We start from the raw sequence: 14,773 nt of genomic DNA, 5'->3' as shown, positions 1-14,773 counted from the left end.
AAATTAATGTTGTTAATTTAAGTGGAATATCAAGGATTGAATGCAATACCTAGGACACTGATATTTTGGTTATAAAAAAAAAAACCTAAAATAAAGTTAATAACAGTTCAACAGACTGTTCATTTGTTGCATGCTTTAAACTTTGTAACAGAGTTGAAAAGCTAGGCCAAAATCCACATTTAAGAGTGATGTGATGTTTACATTTTATATCATATTTATGGAACGTGACATAGAAAAACAAAAACATTTTGAAAACTGACAAATCAGGTGTTTCAATGGAAGTGATGCAGGGTTTGCTTATTTTTAACAAAGTAAACCAAGATGTGTAAAGGCAAACATAAGATGGCAAATGTGCTAGAATGCATTTACAAACTTGCATAATAAATGTTGACAAATATTTTAACACATTTCCTTTTTGCATTCACCTGCTTTTCCTTGTGCGTTGACGTAAACTGTTAACACTTGTAAATGTATTCATAAATGAAAAGGCGAAGCCACACATGCTTTTGCCTTATGTTAAAGTAATTTCACAATATAAGCATGTGCATTTATGTTTCAATCCATATTTATTGAAACAACAGTTGACAGAACCAGCATATGACAAACTCAATCGTAGGCAGACAGAATTATTCTCAATCAGCAGTCGTACAGCATCATGATTTATGTTTTTCTTAATATAAAAGGACATGCAAATGTAGCCACTGATTCTCTCATTATCAGAGTCACCCCGCCGTGAGGATGATGATTTAGGGTTAGGAGACACTGGAGTTAACATAAGTTAACATTAACAAAACATTATGTTACATAACGTGATGTGTAAGGTTAACGTAACATTACACAGTGCGGTTAATCGAGGTCCATGTCCGGCTTGGCTTCTGCGGAGTCTGCAGTCGCTTGCTCTGTGCCGCCGGACTGGGCTTCAGGGTTTTCCTGTGTATTGACCGGCCCGTTCGGTTCTGAGGGGTTCTCCTCTTTTGGCAAGTCCACTTTGGGCTTGGGTTTGGTCACCACAGGATTGCAAGTGGAGAACAGCTCCTGTGGAAAATGAGAAGAGATTGAATACAATGGAGTCAGATGGCAATACCATAGTATGGTGGTGGTGGGCAATATGACCAAAATCGAATAAAGTAAAAAAAAAAAAAGGGGTTGAGCTGAGGCCATAACTTTTTTACATTAAGCAAGAAACATATGAAGCAGATACTGTTGTGATTTCCCTCCTATTACCATGCAGTGCAATCTGATTTTGCAATACAATGCATTAGAAAATATATATGATGCTATGCAATTCAATATGGTACAAATAGTTGGCATTTATTTTTTTGTTCAGACAGACACAAATCATTAATTAAGTGCCTTCTGACTTATAGCACGTAGTCAGTGTTGTGATACGTTATATTCACTATATTCGAGAGAATGCACTTGATAAACATTTTTACAAAGAAATCAATCTGCATATAAAATATAGGTCATAAATTATTGTTCACTTTCTAAAGAATAAAAGTATAGCGCATCTACTTATAATTATATATAAATAAATTGGTTTTTACCAATGCAAATATATTAGAAATGATACAACACGATACAAAAGCCAACTTGTACGTGATTAACACTTTTGTTATATCAATGCATCAATGCGAACTGTTGAATCTTAACATCCGTAGCATCTTTTTTTGTGTGTTCAACATTAATGACGAGAAGCTGGAAAGTAGGCAGCTGTCACTTTAAGACCCACTGCACAGATCCAATATACACCAAACTGTTTTTGTGTGTATTTAATACGTAACCAACTCTATTTACATGAATACTCCACACCAAGAGCATTTTGACACAATTGTGTGTGTATTTGATAGGGCTGCTTGTTTAAGCAAATTAAATCAAAAAGGCAATAAATCGCGATTAGGCAGATGTTATTAAATAATTAATTACTCTGTCTGAAAAGTAACTTAGTTACTCAATAAGTAGCTTAATTATTTGAATCGCCAAATAGGCTGCATCTTAAAATCCCTATAAACTTTAATAGAAATTAAACTCTTTATTCTTTCAATTTGAGTCAAACGTAGAATAGTTTAGCCTTTTAGCTTTAAAACAACCGTAATACTTAAACATTTTTTCTAAAAAACTTAACATTGCTTGTTTAAAAAAAAAAGAAATACTCTGAATAACAAAAGCTTAAGTAAAAGTTAAACAATACATCTCAGTTTTGCAAGATGTTCAGGAAAATCTGTACAGGTTTATGTAAAAATAAGAATAAATTACATAAATGATCTTCTCTGCTGAATTAAGTTGTCAGATCGCGGTGTTCTTCTGAGGTAGATTCCTCATAGCAGGACTTAGACGAATCTTGATTTTTTTTAATCTACTTTTTGTATCCAGAGGGTGTTTGCTCACAAATGATTGCATATAAAGAGCTCAGATACGTGAAAAATCTGTACCTGGGCTTTAGTTTCACACAGATTACATAATCAGAGAATATTCATTTTCAATTTAAATTTAAAAGTAGACAAGCTTTCTATTCACATATTTCTCATGTCTCTATGTCAAATATTCATTTGTGACGTGTAGAAAGTTGCTCACAGAAACGTAGACAGCAGAAAGTGCACTTTTCGTTTTGTTTATTTTACAAAAGCACAATATTTTGTTGTTATTGTCAGTGTGCAGAAATAACAGTAGGTCTTTTTTTAGATTCAATTGATTTTAGTCTTATCTGTATCTGAGATAAATCATGCCACCCAAATGTTTGATTATTTAATCTTTTAAGTAGTACTGTGCTACGCTGATATATTTGCATACTGCGAAATTAACAATATAGCTAAATTTGTGTGGTGAATATACTGTTATACTGCACAGCCCATATCATATCACATTAATATGTATCTTGCGGAAAAGCTCGTGTAACCGTGTCTAACTGTGACTGACCCGTGTTTTGGCCTGTATCTCCATCGTTTTCACCGCAGGCTCCAAGGCGAGACTCTGTTTACTCTGCTGGTTCATTTTACTGTTCATCCAGATCATGACGTCATTCACCATCCTGTCCACCTTCTGAACCTCAGCATCCTCCAGATGCTCATACTGCTCTTCCTGTAATCCAAAAAGACATGTGAAGCACTAGGACGGTGCAAATTTGTACCTCATGTAACGTTAATCCAACTCAACCTCACCTTGGTTTTGTAGGCCTCTACAATCTTCATGTATTGCTGCAGTTGTCTGCCCAGCTCATCGAAAGCTTTGGGTCTTTCCTCGAATTCTGTGTATCTCTCTTGAATGGGTTGGCCGAGACTCTGCAACAACATTTTTTAATAAGTTAAAGAGGCCTTTCGTTGCATAATAGAAGGATAATTAGCAGTGTGTAAAGAACCAGTGGATAGAAGTTGGTGACTAAGTGCTGTTTGTGTTGTGTGTAACCGCTTGCATCATATATGATCAACCTCAAAAGACGTTTAGTACCTTCAGTTCAACGAGTTTGTCAATGTATACTTGTTTGGACTGGTCTTCACCGTCCTCGTACAGCCAGACCTCAGTGTCCTCCAGTTTTAATGAGAGAGCATCTCTGTCCTGGAAGAGGAAACACAGACCGGGTCAGGCATAAAAAAACACTATTAAAAGCATTCTTGTTAATTAAAATAAAGCTGGTATAAAATAAATATACATTTTAGATGAAAAACTTAAATTATGAATACTGCCTTAGCCACTAACTAGAAGTACTAAAATGATTAAAACCAAAAGCTATATTTAAATATATATATAAAAAAAGATTAAAACTGACAAAATAACATTTAGACTTAAAATAAAAGTCAAAATACTATCATAATATTTAAATAATACTAAAATAACAATCATGCACCGAGATCACTTTTTAGTGGTTTTTATTTTTTAATTTTTATTTTAAATAAGTGTTTTCAATATTTTTGCTTTTCATTTTAAATTTTAAAGTTTAAGTCTAATGTTAGGTAAAAAATGTTAGCTTGAATGCACTAAGTCGCTTTGGATAAAAGCGTCTGCTACATGAACACATTTATTTATTAAATTCATTTTAGTGTGTTTTTGTCAATTTTAGAAGTAATAAAAAAATGCAGATAGTTTGTATTTATTATGCATTTAGTTATTGTAGTACATTTAATGAAATACAGCAAAGATAAAGTGAATCGATTCATAATACCTGCAAAATAATACCAACAAAAGGTCTGATTTTAAGGTTAAATAGTGGTCTAAAACACCTTCTGACCAATGAATGTCTAGAAATTTTTAAGTTTTTAGTGATTACTAGACAAGGATTTAAAAATAGTTTCATGCAGATATTAAACCATTGCTTTTACTTCATTTATTTAAACTGCTTTTTCAAGACAATTAGTAAATTCCCTAATTTAGATTTGAAGCCATGTGACTGCTCTCACGCTCTCGTCGACGAACTTCTCGAATATCCCATGCAGTTTGTCCCTCATCTCGTACACGTACTCCTCCACATAGTTCTTGGCATCGTTCCTCTCCTTCTCGAGCTTGTCCTGCATGATCATCTTACCCTGAGGAGAGAATATCACACTCGATTGAACTCTTAACGGTTGAAGACGTTTCCCCAGTTCTCATCTGCACAGAAAGCATACCTCGCTCTCCACGAACAGGTTGAGCATGTCATTAGCAAGCTGCCACTGTGGGTTGTTCTCGATGGGCAGCTCCAGGACCTTTGTTTTCACTTTGGGCTTCTTGGCTTGTGGAGGCTGATCTGATTTCTTCTCCTGTTTGCCTTCCTCCGCTGATGTCTGAACAAATCCCAATTCAGTGTATTAATTAGGGGTGTGTGATGCTGACAATAAAATGCTCGGTGAAGATTTATTTGGGATTATTTCGATGAGTGTTTTTCTTTTTTAATGCATGTCATAGATAACCAGTAGGGGGCAGCATGTTCAATATCTTAACGAGCGAATCATTGAATCATTCATTCAAGCGATGAGATGCGACTGCCTTTCTGAATGAATCACTGATTCAAATGATTTGTTCATACACAGATTAATTAAGTGTTTTGATGCGTCTTTGGAACTAATTTTTTTTTTGATTGGCGTAATAAAATGCAACTCGCTCAATATTAACTTCTTGTTTGTTGTATAAAATTAACATCACTTTTGCGATCACGCTGGTATTTAGTAAAATGGCTTGTGAGATATTACTTGACTATAGTCATTTAACAAACAAAAAACGATACGGGGTTATGTTTTGCTTCCATATCTTGCATTATAGGGTTAATTTGAATGCATTGTCATAGGCTTCACCACACGGTCAATGCTTCTGGACTCTGAAGAGGGGTTTTAGTTTGTTTTTAAGCAGAGTGAGTGATATACTCAATGTCAGCGTGCATATCGTTTAAAACAACAATAAATATCGCACAGCCATTGTATGGATAGTAATATGCATGATTATCAAATGATCCCAAATATGTGGGTCCTAAATATCTGTGAGTCTAATGTACCTCCATTTCTTCTGTTCCCGCTTTTTTCTCTCCATTTTCCTGTTCTCCAGTCTTTTGTTCATCTTGATCAACCTGCATTTTGCTCTGTGGATGATTGGAAACACATGGTGGTGACTTCACCAGAACATCAATCTGTGAGGTAGAGCCCCAGAGTATACACAGATCATGATGAAAGTGTTAAAGCATGAGACGGCATGTGAACAGTAGTATCCTGCTGCAATACCTCAGTCTCTTTCTCTGTGCTCTGCTCCGTGTCCATGCTCTCCTCTTCCTCCTCAGATTTCTGCAGCTCCACTAGTGAAGCACTGGACACACTGAAGATCCCGTGGACATTGACTCGCACCTTGACCTTAACCTTTGAACTCTCGCCTGAGGCCTGGGGAACCACCTTCTGGATGATGTACTGACCTGCATGTGTGGATGTTTACATACAGAATGCATCGTGACAGTAAAAATATGGCATGAAAAGCAAAGTGCATGTGAAGGCACATGAATTGAGGAGGAAATGTAAAAATGCATTTATTTTGCATGCTTTCCCTAAATACATTTCAGCTCCTATTGCAACAGAATTACGGAGTTGTTCTTCTCTAAGTTCACTGTGTCACTCATGCATTCGTTTGCCTCTCTGTGAGGAGACACAAGGTCACACAAACATTGTGATTTAGTTTTTCTCATATTTCTATTTCAGTAGCTCAATGCCAGGACTGTCTCTCTGCAGCTCTGGAATAAAACTGGAGTTACGCCACTTAAAAAAAACAACTCGACTGAGGTGAAAATTGTGGTAAAACTGAAATAACTGTGCATTTCTTTAGCAGTCCATCTGTATTTCTCAGAATTTGCTTAAAGATGAAATAGAAGTGGCAGTAGATCTTTTCTTTCATATTGTAATGTACATTCACATAGAAACTTGTTTCCACCACTGAATAAAAAAGGTAAAAGCTATCATTTTTCATCTCACAATTTTGAAAAAATTTGGAATTTGGAATTTATGTCCCAAAATTCTGAATTGTAACAAAAAGTTCTAATTACCTTTTCTTTTTTAATTCAGTGGAGGAAAGGGGCTTCCATAGATCAGAATGCAATGTATTTCTGAGATTCAGACATTCTGATTAAAAACTACAAGGTCAAACTGTTTAAAAACATTTAACTGATGAACCGTTCACAGAAACTCCAATAACATGCTTGTACAACATAGAACGGTTAAAGACCAGAGGAAAAAGAGGATCAGACTATTGCGACTGCACTTCAAATCATGCACGGTTTTGTGATTTCTAAAAACTGTCCAGTGTGTGTGTGTGTGTGTGTACCTATTATGGGATCTGGATAAGGGAGCTCTTTAGGACAGCTGTAGTATGCTTCCAAGGAGAACGGCTCTCTCCGGTAAAACGTCAGCACTTTGGAGAAAGGTGCTGCATGGTTCTTTGGGAAGACCTCACAGTCACTGAAACGGAAGACGATAAAGCTGTGTAAATCAAAGTAGTGTCAAGCATGATGACCGGACGGCGCATGTTTATACCTGAGTCCCTCTTCAGCGGCAGAATTCCACTTCAGAGAGATGGGAAAGGGAACCACGTCTGTTATGGAGAACTCACGCACTTTAAAAGCAGGAGAGAGGATGGCACACTGGGAACGGGAGACAGAGACAGTGTTAACGGTCTGCTATCAAACACCTGACCACATGATGCGTTTCCTGCATTTGGCCCAAGAGGGTGTGAAGGTCACCCCTTTTCATTACCCGATGGGACTCACTTACAGTGTTATAAAAAAAAAAAAATGCAAAAAATTGATTTCCAATACTTTTGCATTTGAAAATAAACTTCTAAACTTCTGTTCATTATTCTCGACACTTTAGTAACTGTGCTTCTTCTATTTAAGTGATTAAAAGCAGTTGCAAATGCTGTGGAATGGAGCGCAGAAGCAGTCTGAAGTCCCTGGGTTTTATTTGTAGCAATAGACAACAATACATTGTATGGGTCAAAATTAATGATTTTAATTTTATGCCAAAAATCATTAGGATATTAAGTAAAGATCATGTTCCATGAAGACATTTTGTAAATTTCCTATTGTAAATAAGTAATATGCATTGCTAAGAACTTCAATTGGACAACTTCATTTAGATTTTTTTGCTCCCTCAGATTCCAGATTTTCAAAATAGTTGTCTCTCAGCCAAATATTGACCGATCCTAACAAACCATGCATCAATGAAAGCTTTTTATTCAGATTTGGATGCTGTAAACATTCGATCATGATCTGACCTGAAGAGCACATCCTCTGGCCACAGCTTCGTCTGCGTTCAGCGTCGTGCTCGGCTCTTTCCCAAAGAACTTGTTGATTCTTTCTTTGATGGCTGGCATTCTAGAGGCTCCGCCCACTATTTCCACAGCATGGATGTCATCTTTTCTCAGATCTGCGCAGGAGCAGGCGACAGACGGTTGAATTAATCATCTGTGAGAATTAATTATCTGTGAGATATATGAAGTAAGTGGTGTATTACTTACGAGCTTGCTCCATCAGACTGCGCAGCGGAGGCTCGACTCGAGCTAAAACATCAGCACACATCTCTTCAAACTGAGCCCTGCCACAGGAATAAAACTAGATATGAAGCTCAAATTAATTATTGTCAGGATGCCAACATTATTATGTGTGGTTGATGGGAATGAAAGAATGTTTGACAGAGTATAAGCTGTGAATGTAAAAGAAAAACGGTCATTCCAAACCTATTACTTGTTCTGATTTTTACACTCAAGAACGAATATGCAAATGAGATCTGAGTGACGGGCAACATTCTAAATTTGGCATGATGTTCTTAAAGGGATAGTTCACCCCAAAATTGTAATTCTGTCATCACTTCATGTAACTCCAAACCAGATTTTCGTTCATCCTTGAAATGCAAATGAAGGATTTTTGAAGAAATATTTCTGTCCATTATATCACGATTTCATAAAACTCTAAAAATAAATTCTATTCTAACAGAAATCCGCATGAATCGAGTGGTTTGAAGATACACAATCACTTAATCTGATGAAACTGACATTTATTCACAAGTTAACATTGACAAGCACACATATGCAAATACCTAGAGCTCATTAAATATCATAAACAGAAGCTCAGACATGCTCGAAGCCATATTCTCTACAAAAAAGTTTGTATAGATTATGTTTACAATGTCTATGAATTTTCAAAGCAGGTTTGGGTATAATTTTTTAATGGAGGGACATAAAGCATATGTGTTTTTGAAGATCAATGAACGAGTTTATAATGTGAGTTATGACCATTTTCATTTTTGAGTGCACTATCCCTTTAAGATTAGCAAAGTAGCACACAAGTCTTATGGATTACTTGAAACTTTAATGATGCATTCTGGACCCCGATCGCTTTCTTTGACCTATTAAAAACAGAAGTCTTCGAAAACCATGCAAGCTTGGAACGACATGACGACATACCTGTTGAGTTTGCTTGAGACGTCGATATCATTCATGAAGCACTCGATGTTCAGGGGCAGGTCTGAGGAGTTGGCGCTCATCAGCTTCTTCAGCTTCTCACACTCCTGATAGAGTCGCACCAACGCTCGGGGCTTGGACTTCACATCCAGCTTGTACTTGACCGCAAACTCCTCACAAAAATGTCTGACCAGCCGCTCATCGAAGTCTTTTCCTCCCATTTCAGGGTCAAAGGCTGTAGCAAGAATCTGTGTGGGGAGGAAAATAACACTCTGTCTATATTTGTATCCAGATCACATTATGAAGTAGAAATGTCATCCGCACACACCTTGAGCTTGCCTTTATTAAAGGCACACACAGACACCTGGTAGCCTGAATGGCCGATGTCCACAAACACCACTGTCCTTGGCTTTTCTTCGGGAGCGGGAAGATCCTGTTTGTAGATCCCGTACGCCAGAGCCACTGCATGCAACAACAAAACACAGATGTCACCCGAGAGCAGAGAGTGGATGTGTTGCCTGTGAAACGGTGTTACTCTTCACCTGCGGTGGTTTCGTTCATGAGCCTCAGACAGTTGAGTCCTGCGATCTGAGCCGCATCGATAACAGATCTCCTCTCAGCATCGCTGTAGAAGCACGGCACCTTGGGATTGAAAACAGCATTGGCTTGGGAAAGAGACACCAGAGTGTTCATAGCATCGAAGATGGATTTCTGTCTCCAGAAACTCATTTATTGCAAAAAATGATGCCCAAGTTGTTTTCCGCTTCTGAATAACAAATACAAAACTGTGATCGCGATGATGTTTTACTTCACAGTTCTGACTTTTTTTGTAGCAACTGCAAGTTTAGACTTTAAATTATATTTCACCAATCTTTTTTAGTTGAAAATTATGTGGGAAAAATAATAAGAGTGCACCTCAAAAACCTAGATCATAACAGGAGTTCTGACCTCTGTCAAAAAAAACCTAAAAACATTCTTCTTTGCTGCCTTTTTCTCGATCACACTTTAGAAATCATCAGAAATTATGTATCACTTGAAAACATCTCAAAATCCATCCTTTGAAACCCATTTTAAAATCGAACATTGCATTACCATGAAAATGGTACATCAAAGTCATGTTACAAAATGTTTTCTGTCATGAATTATAAAAATGTAGGTTTGGTTCATGCACTTTAAAGTCTGTGTTCAAAAATGCGAGTCACAGTTAAGAGGTTAAACTCTAAATTTTAAGACAATTGTATTTTTTCCCCTCGCTTCCCCTTGAATTGGACTCGGTATCTTGAGTTTATATCTCAAAATTAAGTTAGATAAAAAGTCACAAATTACCTTATTTTATTTTTATTCAGTGGCAGAAACTGGCTTCCGACTTTTACTAGATACTATTATTGTTTTTATTTTTTCGATTTTATGAATTTTTATTTTTTTTTATAGCTTCTATTTCAGTTTTAGTAAAGTGCTTTGGGTTAAACCACATGAAAAGTCTACATTTTTTATATTTCATTTAATTTCAGTAAACATGAAAAGTAATTATATTTTTTTAATGTGTTAGTTAATAACCCTGACGCTAGTCAAATCTAAACACTGAATAATGCGTCAAATAATGTTATTTTTCTTTCCTTCCTATGACGGTGATCGAAGTGACAATATTTTACTTTGAATTAAATAATTCCATTAAAATTGCATTACATACAGTTAGTTTTTAAACAGAGAATAACAGTGTGCAGATCTTTTTTTCTACTGTTTTACATACAGTTAGTGCAACCAAATAATAACCCAAGAGAAGAATATATATACGTGCTCCATGACTGATATTTATAAACAAGCCTGGGATGCATTAAAATGATCAAGACATGCCACAAGATTATGCCAGATTTTAAATATTTTAAACTAATGCATGGGAGGGATTTTTTTATTTATTCATACACGTTCCTCTAAATGCAGTTTGCATGCATTTAAAACTGTTAAGCCCTGCTAAGGACTACATGTCTGCAAATCTTTAGAGATATTGATTTTTACACTCACAGAGATGACACAATCAGCGACGGGCTTCTTGAGGGCGCTCTCAGCGGTCTCCTTGAGTTTGGTGAGGAGCATCGCAGTGATCTGTTCAATGCTGAACACCTTCTCCTCCTCCATGTACATCACCTACAACATCCAACACACGAGAGCTAAAGGACAAGCTCGCAATCCCTCTCACATCCACAGCACAACTGATCTCGTCTCACTTTAAGCTGCTCACCTTTATGCCCGTCGTGCCCGAAGGCATCTGTGACAGCTCATAAACCAGACTGGACTTCAAGTTCTGGACAAATGGGTCAGAGAACGCCCGGCCGTGAAAACGCTTGAATCCCTGGACAGTGTTTTTGCAATTGGTGACCACCTGTGTTTCAGTCAAAACAAAAAAAAAAACCTGAGTAGATCTCACATGAGCACAAATACGAAGAGCGCATGAAGACAGCAGCAACCAAAAAGGGTCAAGGTTGCATGTTTAATTTTTGACCGGAATGAAAAGAAGTCTGTGAAGTACAGAAGTTAATGGATTGCAATGTTGTTCAGTTGATAAAAATGTCATAAACAGTTCTGAAAATTACAAGAACTAGGACCTAACAGTGTGTAAAGCCCATGTTAAGTTAAAAACGGCGTCTAACCTGAATCTACGATCTACACATCACATACCTGGCTTTTAGCTGCTGCTCCAATAGAACGATTTCGTGGCCCAAAAGACACACATGATCTGAAATGACAAACATTATTGTCCTGGTATAATTAATCATTATTAGAGCATTGCATACATTTATTTACACACACACACACACACACCAAATATATAAAAGTCTGTGTATACACACACACAGATACAAAAGTGACAAAGTGAAAAGTGACAAAAATTGTAGTCAGAAATCCATTACAGTACACATCTTATGCAATAAAATCAGACTACTTTTAGAATAGTTTAGATTACATAGTTTTGATATAAAAATGCAAAGAAAATATATACCATCTGTTGATATTAAGTGCATTAAAAGTGCATATATCAAGTTTCCTAAACTGGGTTTGTGAAGGAACTGCAGGGGGTTTATGATTTAATGAAAAGCTAATAATAATTAATAATTAAATAATGAAAATGTCATATTAAAACGATTTTTTTTTTAATGAATCAAAATAAAACACCTAATTTAACATTGTATTTGTTTACTTACATGCAAATGTGATAATTCATTAAAAAAAAAGAAGAAAAAAAAAAGAAAATGACATGAAATGGTTCAGTGTTGGTGTTTTAACTATCTGTACTAAATGAAGAGATTTAGTAAATTTTCTATCATAAATATATCCAAACTTAATATTTGATTATTAATGACAACAAACTCTTAGAAAAGGGATCATTGGGTTTCTATATAGAACCATAGGGTTCTTTACTCAACTCCAAAGAACCTTTAATGATAAAAATGCGAACCTGCTTTGAACTCCCGAACTGACTCAAATGATCCGCGATCCGCTACGAACTCCAGAACTTATTCAAATGATTCGCGATCCCCAAATTGACTCAAATGATTCGCGATCCGCTACGAACTCCCGAACTTATTCAAATGATTCGCGATCCCCAAATTGACTCAAATGATTCGCGATCCCGCTACGAACTCCCGCACTTATTCAAATGATTTGCGATCCCCAAACTGCTTCAAATGATTCGCGATCCCGCTACGAACTCCCGAACTTATTCAAATGATTCGCGATCCCCAAATTGACTCAAATGATTCGCGATCCCGCTACGAACTCCCGCACTTATTCAAATGATTCGCGATCCCCAAACTGCTTCAAATGATTCGCGATCCCGCTACGAACTCCCGAACTTATTCAAATGATTCGTGATCCCCAAATTGACTCAAATGATTCGATCCCGCTACGAACTCCCGCACTTATTCAAATGATTCGCGATCCCCAAACTGCTTCAAATGATTCGCGATCCCGCTACGAACTCCGGAACTGATTCAAATGATTCGCGATCCCGCTACGAACTCCCGAACTGATTCAAATGATTCGCGATCCCGCTACAAACTCCCGAACTGACTCAAATGCTCAAGCTCAAACTAGACTGACACGCAAAATAAAACCAGCGTTGCAAATAAATTAATAGATATGACCATGGAAAATATATATTGCAAAATCATTGCTTTCGCGCTGTTTCATTTGTTTTGAAATTCTTAATTTTTGTTCGCAAAAAACAAACGTACTTTAATACTTTATATAAAATGTTTTCAATTTTTTTGTTTTTGTATATTTTAAACAAGGTAAATCTTTCTGATTTATTAAAATAAAAAGTCAAATACATGGATTTTTCTAGGCTAAGCCCCGGATCTCCACTCACCCTAGAACCACCCCTGGTAATATGCATTGCGAAGAACTTCATTTGACAACTTTAAAGGCCATTTTCTCTATATATATACATAAATATATACATATATACATACACAGACACACACACACACACACATATATATATATATATATATATACATACATATACATATATACATATATACATACACACACACATACATACATATATATATATATATATAGCACCCTCAGATTTTCAAATAGGTGTATCTCGTCCAAATGTTGTACTATCTTATACCATACATCAATGGAAAGATTATTTATTACGATGTATAAATCTAAATTTCGAAAAACTGACCCTTGTGACTGGTTTTATGCTCCAGGGTCACACACAAACACACACACACTTGTTCCAAACAAATGGTGTGTTAACTGTTCTGCTTCTCAAAACAGATACTACTAAACCGTATCCTGAATTTTAAACACTACAGTAATAGTATTAAAGCAAAGTGTGGCGCGTGAAAGAGGCAGCGGTGCGGCTGTGAGAGACTCAGCGGAGAGCGGAGAGCGGGTCTCCTCCTGTTTTTATACAGTCTGTGGGTTCCTCTCCTCGGGTAAAGGGTGAGGGTGTGTGCGGTGGAGGACTCACGGTGTGCTCCGGTCGCTGTACTCGTTGGCCACAGTCTCGATTCCCCCGGCTCGAGCTACAGCTACATAGCAGCTCTGGAAGCCCACGTCAAAACCCACCACTGACATCTTAAAACAACGAGATCACGCGAACACAAGAAGCCCGAGGCCAAATGGGGATTAGATGGTAGATTTGTAAAATATAAAGAGTAAACAGTAACGTTTTAATTCATTATTCTACAGTAACTTCAGAGAGGAATGAGGTTGCGGATAATAAACGCCGCTTGTGAGACAACAGGAACGCTTCCGGTTCAGAGCGGAGCTAAAAGGTCCAACACAGAGGTTCTATTCTGAATCTCTCTGAATTATTAGAAAGCTGCTGAAATATCTTCGATGGAAGGGTTATTCTTTGAAGTTGACATTCTTGTGTGTAATTATTAATTTTAGTTCATTATACAAGATGTTTATGTTTATATCTATTTGTTTTTTCTCTTTTTACATTTATTTGTATTATTTATATATTAATTATTTTTGGACTGTTTTTTATTCTGCTCGTGTATGAATCTTACCGGAGCCACATAATTTAATTTTAACAATATTTCTTTTGTAAGGATCCCCTGTAAATGTTATGTGCTAAAAAAAAAAAAAAAACCTTGATTTGAATTTCACAGCCACTTTCAAATTCAGATTTTCCTATTGGTTTTAAGATTTTAATCTGAGATTAAAATAAATTGTGTGCTGATCTGAACATAATAATTTTTTTATTAACAAAAAATATTGAATTTAGTCTATATTGTAGTTATTACCAGTGGCTTTTAAATATTAAATACGCACTTTTTTATAACATTGTATATTATTTTATTATTGACATTATAGAAATTGTAGTTAACATAATCAATTACATTACACA

At 36.3% G+C, this 14,773-nt stretch overlaps 1 protein-coding gene across 1 annotated transcript; it reads right to left on the bottom strand.

Annotated features, from left to right (window-relative positions):
* Positions 1-547: 547 nt before the first annotated feature.
* Positions 548-14,182, bottom strand: LOC127971739 (heat shock 70 kDa protein 4-like). The gene is made up of 19 exons (XM_052574962.1): positions 13,886-14,182; positions 11,575-11,632; positions 11,138-11,278; positions 10,921-11,043; positions 9,441-9,540; positions 9,227-9,360; positions 8,902-9,146; positions 7,957-8,033; positions 7,714-7,865; positions 6,975-7,081; positions 6,766-6,899; positions 5,682-5,866; positions 5,459-5,542; positions 4,599-4,754; positions 4,392-4,517; positions 3,445-3,552; positions 3,159-3,278; positions 2,917-3,078; positions 548-1,035 (listed from the first exon to the last, which is right to left on the bottom strand). Exons 1-19 carry the CDS (start codon positions 13,990-13,992, stop codon positions 847-849), a joined length of 2,508 nt encoding a protein of 835 aa, XP_052430922.1. The 5' UTR covers positions 13,993-14,182; the 3' UTR covers positions 548-846.
* Between the last annotated feature and the right edge of the window lie 591 nt (positions 14,183-14,773).

Source organism: Carassius gibelio, chromosome B14 (genome assembly GCF_023724105.1).
Source record: "Carassius gibelio isolate Cgi1373 ecotype wild population from Czech Republic chromosome B14, carGib1.2-hapl.c, whole genome shotgun sequence".
Classification (NCBI taxonomy): domain Eukaryota; kingdom Metazoa; phylum Chordata; class Actinopteri; order Cypriniformes; family Cyprinidae; genus Carassius; species Carassius gibelio.
This window is presented reverse-complemented; position numbering and strand designations above follow the sequence as displayed.